General features: G+C 43.5%; 1 protein-coding gene across 3 annotated transcripts in view; it reads right to left on the reverse strand.

The window, feature by feature from the left end:
• PHF20 (PHD finger protein 20) overlaps positions 1–8,531 on the reverse strand; it is a 112,573-nt gene that overhangs the window by 18,291 nt on the left and 85,751 nt on the right. For all 3 annotated transcript variants that reach the window (XM_019655205.1, XM_019655207.1, XM_019655206.1), the window contains exons 10-12: positions 5,166–5,264; positions 4,288–4,452; positions 3,162–3,340 (exon numbers count right to left, since the gene is read on the reverse strand). In XM_019655205.1, coding sequence (XP_019510750.1) covers positions 3,162–3,340; positions 4,288–4,452; positions 5,166–5,264 — 443 coding nt within the window. The remainder of the gene's footprint in view (positions 1–3,161; positions 3,341–4,287; positions 4,453–5,165; positions 5,265–8,531) is intronic.

Here is an 8,531-nt window from a genome sequence, read left to right on the forward strand (position 1 = left end):
AAAAAATAGTACTTGTACTAAAAAATAAATAAATAAATTATAAAATGACTATACTAATAAACTATTTTCTCCTACTTATCTGAAAAGCAAAGATAAAAAAGTTCAATAGTACCCTGTGCTAACAAGGGTGCTGGTGAGACTGTTCTTTGGTACTGCCTCCAGGGAGGCTTTACATAATACTGCTATGACAAATAGCAATATTTGTCAAAATTATAAATGCACATACCCTTCAGCCCAGGAATTCCACTTCCAAAACTCGGTCCCACAGGTATACTTATTCATTACATCACTGTTAAGATTAGAAACAATCTAAATGTCCATCAACAGAGGAAGGGTTAAATACATGATCATCCATCCATTCATTTTGCATCCATAAAAAAATTTTTTAAATGGGGAAGCTTTTTTATGTTTGAAAATGGAATGAATGGTCTTCAACTTATCTTAAAAAAAAGACACTGAAAATACTACATATAAAATAACATTTGTGTTTAAAAAGAAGGATGGTTGCATGGCAATATGAATGTACTTAATGCCAATTCACTTAATTCCACATACACTAAAAAATGGTATATGTATACTTTACCAAAAAAAGGGAGGAAAATGGAGAGAATATATTTGTTATTGCTTGTGTAGCCACAGAATGTTTCTGGAATGATATACAAGAAAATGATGAGGGCTGCCTACAGGGCAGGAACACAGGCGAGGGGGCTATTTTTCTCTGTACACCTATGTTTAACTTTTAGACTTTGAACTATTTGAATGCATTCGCTAGCAACAAATAAACAACATGAATTTCAAAAAAACAAAACTTTTTCAATGGGTTCCTTGTTAAAACTGGTACCCAATTTTTACTGGGGTTTGGCACCTATTACATATTTGTTAGTCTAGGGCAAAGGTCAGCAAACTACAGCCCACAGAACAAATCAGCTAGAGTCCCGTTTTTGTATATAAAGTATTACGGTATATGAAACATGCTCACTCATGCTCATTCATTTTACATATTGCCGACAGCTGCCTGGGGCAGAGTTGAGCAGTAAGGACAGAGACCATATGGCCTTCAAGGCCTAAATTATTTATTATCTGGTCCTTTAAGAAAAAGTTTGCCCTGAAGCAATTAAAATCAATGTATGCATCGTCTAGAAAACAAACTTTAAATGCATTCTAGGGTTGTACAAATTATCAATGTGAGTTAAAAGCTTATTTTAAGAAAAGATTATTTGACCCTTCCTAGACGATGAATACATTTAAAACTAGATGATGAATGAATTAAAAAATTTTTAAATGTATTAGCTCCCTCTAAATTTATGCCTTTTGCTAAAAGTTACTCAGTAGAAAAGGTACATTGCTCATAATGATAGGGAAAAGTAAGAAACTGTCCCTCTATAACACTAAGCCATCTGTGAAAGCCAGCAAGGAAAGCCTTCTACAACAAAACATAAGGTGTCCTGAAGTGAGCTCATCACCACAATGCCAGATAGGAAGCCACAGTGTGGAGCTAAGCTGAGGGGAAGGCCCTGTGGGGCCTGGGAAGCAGGAGATGGAAGTTAGTTCCTGACTCTGCCGTCACAGCTGGTGTGGCCTTAATAGCTCCCAATTTAGTTTCTTTATATAGCACAGAACGGCACATCAAGCTCTACCTCCCAAAAACCCTGTGATTCTTGCTACTTATAGAAAAGTCAGTGGAGAAAGGGCCATGGTGGATCAGCACTGGGTGTCATGCTAATTAGCCGGAATAGCCTTGGCAGGGCGGCCTTCATTACTCACTCACTAAAGATGTCTATGGACAAATGAGGACCAAATCAGGCTGCCAACGCCTGGAGCTTAGCACACACCCATAGACAGGATGAACACTAACGATCTTTAACGTCCTTTTAAAAACCAAACTTAAAAATGCACACTCAAACATGTTCCAAGCTTAATGGTACAGACAACAGGGCCCACAATTCTGCACTACTAGGCTAGCTCAGTATTACACTGTCCTTGGAACAAAGCTTTTCCTCCCATCTCTGATTAATCAAAGCGACTACATAGCATGCTGTTTAGGAAAAGTCACCCATACAAAGGCCACATGACGTGCATTGGGCTTATCTCACAAAAACAGAAAAACAATTAAGCAACTGAAATGCTCAAAGTCGGCAATTGTCACAGCCCTGACTGCATGTCAGACTTCATGGGACTAGGCCCCCTGTTCACATTTCTGAACTTCAAAGTAGGTTATCCGTTTTGAACTTTCAAAACTACTGCATTGACCAGTTACACATTTTGGGTTTCTGTGAAAGAGTCCACTAGGAAAAGGGGTTCTGACGCTGCAAAAGTGTGAAAACCACTGACCTAAGGCACACTCAACGTCATAAATATCAGGTAGTATTTGCAACCACTCATGTAATGTACCCTGAATTCCCAGAGGTTATCGTGAAGGCTATTCAAAAGGAAAGACACTCCCAAAGAACCCTAGCCAATATAACCATGACTTACTTAAAAAACTCAGGTGCTCTCGGCAGCCTGGCAGCTGCCAGGACACGCAGGGCATTTATGACAGTCCTTGCAGCCAGCCAGCGAGGAGCAACCTCCACCAGAACTGAGATTAAGAGCAAGAGAAGGGCCAGAGGCAAGCCGGCGCTGGCCAGCGGTCTCCCCAAGCAGGCAGGGAGGCCCACCCCACAGGCACATCCCAGAGATGGGAGATGACAGATAACAAATGTCAGGAGAATAAAAAACAAGAAACAGACAAGTTATAAAACTGACTTCTACTTCTTTGGGCCATAAAGAAAATTGACCTCCGAGAGAAGGTATGGGTCCATAGGGAGGTTAAACTGCCACTTCAGGGATGTGGGGCCCTGCTGTTCAAGTCTTCACTGTGTGACCACAGGCAAGGCCCTTCCCAGTTACGGGTCCCAACCGCCCCAAGCAGAGCACGAGGGTTAGACTCAGTGATCCTCCAAGTTCTCTCTCCTTCTATTAACAGGCTATTTACACCAGGCTGAGATTCAGAGGAAGCTGAACCAAAAAAGCAAAACTAGAGGTACTGCTGATAATCCTGCCTATCTGGGGCTTCTGATGTGACCTATGATTTTTACGGGCCTCAAACTGTAGTCCCTCGAAAGTCCCTCCAAGAACCAACTTGTGCTTCTCTGTATCTGTCTCCTGGAAGCCCCACCAACCTGAATCATGAAGTCATTTTCCTCCTGAACCTCACAGATGCAGCGGACCACTTCAAAATCATAGCGGTCCTCCCCATCGAGTTCGTCATCTGGGTTGGTGGTCACATCGATGTCCTGCCCGTACTCCTCATCACTCCAAAGAAAGCTCTCGGAAGAGGACTCGCTAAGATTATCCTCTTCTGAGAGGAAAGGAAAAACAATAAATTATGTTATTAAATTTTGAAACTCTCTAGATGGTCAACAGTGGAAATGACCTTACAGACGTACTTTATGAACTTTCACAGAGCTGGGAAATGGGGACTCCAATCTGTTCCTAGGGCCTGTCATCTAGTAACAGCCCAAACTATATACGCTGCCTAGCGGTGAACTGAACTCCATTTCCTCCTTTTACTGAGATGCCCAAGGTAAGTGGCTGCCAAGGTCACAGAGCTCACGGTCTGAAAAGCTGCAACTCTGCATGAACCGTACAGATCATCATCCCTCAGGACTCACACGTGTTCTGCAACCTCAACCCAGCCAGCCAGGACCTGGCTGACAGTCAAATCTGTGTCCAGAGCCACCTTTAAAACTCTGCAGATGGTGGGGAATAAGGAAGGGGCAGATTCCAGGGGTAATCAGAACTAGAATCTGATCAGTCATAGTTACAGCTAACCTTTACTGATCACTTATTCTACGCTCGTATACCAGATGCTATTTTAAGTATTTTCTACATGTTTATCAACTTCTTCTAAACTCATAATCACCCTATAAGTTGCTAGAGAAGGGGAAGCTTCAAGGTTGACTCAGATTTCACTGAGCAACCAGGTTAGATGCAGAGGACATCACACAAGAAATGGAGGAATGAGAGGGCATGAGTACAAGGGGATGTGGGATAATGGATTTGGTTACAGACACATTGGCTTGGAGGTACCTAAAAGACACTCAACTAAGAGCAAAGCTGGAAAGAAGGGAAGTTCAGGGAAGGTACAAAATTGCCTTTGTTTCATTTGATGTACTTCTTATTTTAAAAATATAACAGATTACACTTGCAAAGGGCCTGGGGAGTGGATTATAATATCAACATAAATCCAGCCCTCTCAGGATGTAGCGCTATACAAATGATCAAGCCAGCAGAGAGCCTCCTTACCAGATACTTTCACTTTCCCTTTGTGGTTTCCAGATTCTGAGCCATGGAGCTGTGGGCTCATATGGACCCCGGGCTTGTGTGAGGACCCACACCTGGTGACAGCAAATGCCTTGGGTGGAGAGGGTTCCTGGGAGGTGTCACTGATCTCCTCACTGCAGGGGCACTCTGGAAGAACAGGATTGGGAAGGAATTAGCACCCCAGACATCATCAGGGCATTCCAGAATCAATCCCATCCAACCAGCAGCTCCACTGATCAAACAGCTCAAAGGCTTGACAGCAATTCAAGTACAAAGGGGTGTGGAGGAGAGATTTAGGGATTAATTCTTCTTGCTACCTCTGGGAACCTCAAAACCAAAAGCTTCCTCCTCACCACCTTTCTTCCCCCTTTTCTGGTAAGACTTTTGCTAAGCCAGAAGATACACTGAGAATAAAATGTGGTGTCCCTTTAGGCACGTTTGAAAGGTTGAAACACTGATTTTCTAAAAACCAACATTTTTGTGAAGGCTAGACACATACTTTTCAAGAAGTGAATACTTTCCTAAAAGGGTTCAGACATGTGTTTGAGTTGTGTTTGTACACAAACACAGTCCTTTGTCTGCATATCCTCTGCTACTATGAGGCTTTTACACACTGCCCTGTGACAGGGCACAATGGCCAATGCAGCCCAAGGGAGGGCTTTTCTAAATGCCAGTGGCCTTGTAACTCCCGGGCGAGCGGGCTCCTCCCCTGCCAGGGCCTGAGCCCACAAGCTCCATTAAAGGCCTGCTGGCCTTCCTCTCCTCAGTGCAGGCTCAGAGGCCAGGACTGGCGAGAAAATAGCCCCTTGGCCCACCCAGGGTAAGGAAACCCAAGTGAAACACCCCACAAGAAAAGTTACCAGGTTTGGTTTTCTTTTTCTTTTTCTTTTTCTTCTTTGGCTTCACTCTCACAAACTCTTTGAATTTCTTCTCTTTATTCTTTTCCTTGTCTTTTGCAGCTAGAATTAAATACAAGTGTAAGTACTGGCATTCTAACGCTTTGTTTTCAACTCCAGGTATTTATTCTTAATTAAGCAAGCATGTCCAATGTGATGACGGAAAACAGGTGGTAGAACAGAGTGCCGGGTCTGTTCTGCCTGGAAGGTCACCTTCCACCCGCCTCAGGGCTCTGGGCCCCTTCTCCATCACTTAGCCTGCAGACCTGGAGTCAGCAAATTCTGGCCCACTGCCTGTTATTGCACATGAGTTTTATTGAAACACACTGTACTTGTTCATTACATGCTGACTATGGCTGCTTTCATGCTTTATCAGCAAAGCTGAGTAGTGAAGACAGAGAGACCTTGTGGCCCTCAAAGCTAAATATTTATTGTCTGATCACTTACAGAAAAAGTTTTCCGACCTTACTTAGATCAATGCTCCTCAATACTGGTATATTACATACTGCAATCACTGGGGGAGACTTTTAAAGTGAATGCCGGGCCGGCTGAGTGGTGCGTTGGTTAAGAGCTGGCTTGGGACGCCAGCTCTGAGCAGCAGGACCCTGGTTCGGATTCCACATGAGGGCCAGTGACCCTGCGCCCTCTACAGCTAAGATGGTGAACAACAGCTCAACTTGGAGCTGGGCTGCCGTGAGTCGCCGGCGATGGTATAGGCTGCAGCCCCTGCTGCAGTGGGCTGCCATAAGCTACCATGTGTGGCCGGCAGCCAGCATGAGAGGCCAGCAGCCTGTGTGAGCTGCCAAGAGCCACCGTGAGCAGCCAGAGGCCGGCGACCAATCTGCCTCACCCGGGAAGAGCGCAATGATAATACCAACATGGGTCAGTGAAGCAACGTCCTCCACAACTAGACTGAAGAACAAAAGGACAGCAACTTGTCTGTTTCCCTTCCCCCAATCCCCCAGCGCTGTTCCCCTCCCCAAATTCTCCAATAAAATCTTTTTTAAAAAAATGAATGCCCAGGTCCCACCCACAGAGATTCTGATTTAATTGGCTTAAGATGTGACCTGGGCGTCAGGATTTTGTTTATTTTGTTTTTTTCTTTTTAATTGAGGTACAATTCACAAAACATAAAGTTACCCATTAAAAATGAGCAATTCAAACCTCCCAAATACCACAACTTCATTCTCTGCTACTCTTCACAGCAAAACTCCTTAAGTTATTGATACCCCCGTCCAAACTTTTTGTCCCCGCTCGACATCATACTAAACATCCGAGCTAGTACAATAAAATACAGATTGGAAAAGGAAGAAATAAATCTATTTGCAAAGATATGATTGCCTATGTGGAAAACCCCAAAGAACTGACAAACAACAGTATATATAAACAACTACTATAACAGTAGTTATAGCAAGGTTGCAAGATATAAAGTTAATATACAAAAGTCCATTACTTTCCCATATGTTAACAATGAACAATTGAAACTTGAAATCAGTAAATAGCAAGGAAGCCTGTATGCCTCCATTGGAATTGAAATTAGAATTAGGATGAGGGAAAGATGATGATGTGGGCTAGAGGCAGATCACGTAGGGCCTTATAAGGAAGCTGGCCTCTACGAGTAACTCAGGGGGCTACTGAAAGGACCTGAGTAAAGGAGTAATATGATTTGATGTACCTTTACCCACACACATACAGAAACTGTTGCCCAATCCAGTTTTTAATTTGTAAATTCAGATATTGATAGCCTCCAAACTAAAGTAACGGTACCCATTACTTCAGTGAAATGCAAACAGCATTAACCCAAACTGGCTAAAGAAGAGGTATCACCCAGGCCCTGGATCCTTGAGATAGAGGTCAGGATGTAAGGTATGGACTGCCAAAGCCAGGGTATACCCCGTTAGCCCCTAAGTATGGGTGTTCCTCTGGGCTTCTCTAAAACCAATCTTTTTTGCATTTTATGTTTTATAGTACAGCATCACATCCTTCAGGGAACAACAGGCAGTAAAAGAAGGATGGGGCAGTTCATTCCATACAAAGTATTCCTGAAGACCCCACATTATTCAAACTCACATAATTTATGATTAATAGTCTCATAACATGAAGGTATAATGAACACACTCTCATTCGCCTACCAGCTTTGAAATCATGTAGTTGATGAATGTTCTCAATTTCTTCGGATCTGCATTAATTCAGATTTTGCACATACAACTTTTTATATCATACAACTTCAAACTGGGAAACTTCACTTTTGCATAAAATATAGCTATACCTTAACATTATTACCACTTTATAGAGGAGGAAGTGAAATTCAGAGAACCTGCAAGATCACATAAATTAGTGTATAGAAAAGGAGAACTCAGACCTGTTAGAGGACTTGGGCCTCCAAGTCTTGGGCCCTGTAACAGGAAACAAGCACAGGGCATGGCTCTGCTCTACAGCTCAACACCACCACCCTTCCCTGGTAAGGCAGGTTTCTCCTTTCCCTTTGTACTTGCTGGTGGAATAGACATTGTGGACATCTCCAGAACCTTCATACCCGTACCTTACTGTGCAGCATGTAAAGGGTTTGGACAGCACTGACTCTATACTATGTACACGAATAAGAGTCATCCCATGCTCCCTGTCACAGTGACAGGCTTAGACAATCTGAGCCTGGGCCAACTGGTTCCTAAGGCAGGAACAGGAATGGACTAATCTAACCCAAACTTAGGACTCTGGTCCAACATTTATAAAAAGGGTATGCTCTTACTCTCTTGGTAGATTTGAATGAAGCAGCACGGAGCCTTAAATGATACTAGCTACCATCTTATGACCACAAGGGTATTCAACATGAAAATAGCAGTGACAGGCGAGATGGTAAGATACTGGGTCCTCAACCAACAGTCCTGGAGTAGTACCTCCCCTGGACTTCCCCATCACGTGAGCCAACACATCCCCTTTATTGTGGAGTCAATTCAAATTGGGTTTCCTGTTACTTGTAACTAAAAGCATCCCAAGCATTACAGTTTGTCAGAAACATGGCCATATTAAGCTTTAAGGAGTCTCCTCCTGAGGCTTCAGTTAGAGGAGTAAACCACGAAGCTAAAGAGATATTCTAGGAGTCGTTCTATAGAAGCCCATGTTCCCTGAACACAGAGGGAAGAGAGAATCCTTCAGGGGCTCACCCTGGATTTTGGCTAAAGACTGTGAAGTCATATGTGGCCTTAGGTGGCAGAGCTCAGAGAAAACTGCCCAGCAGGGACTAAGCTAGCCCAGGTGAGTCCCTGAGGAACAGGGGCAGACTAGTGACAACACACAGCGCTCATTCAGACTACCCAGGTGCAGGGCAGA

The sequence above is a fragment of the Hipposideros armiger genome, unplaced genomic scaffold (genome assembly GCF_001890085.2).
Source record: "Hipposideros armiger isolate ML-2016 unplaced genomic scaffold, ASM189008v1 scaffold_238, whole genome shotgun sequence".
NCBI lineage: Eukaryota > Metazoa > Chordata > Mammalia > Chiroptera > Hipposideridae > Hipposideros > Hipposideros armiger.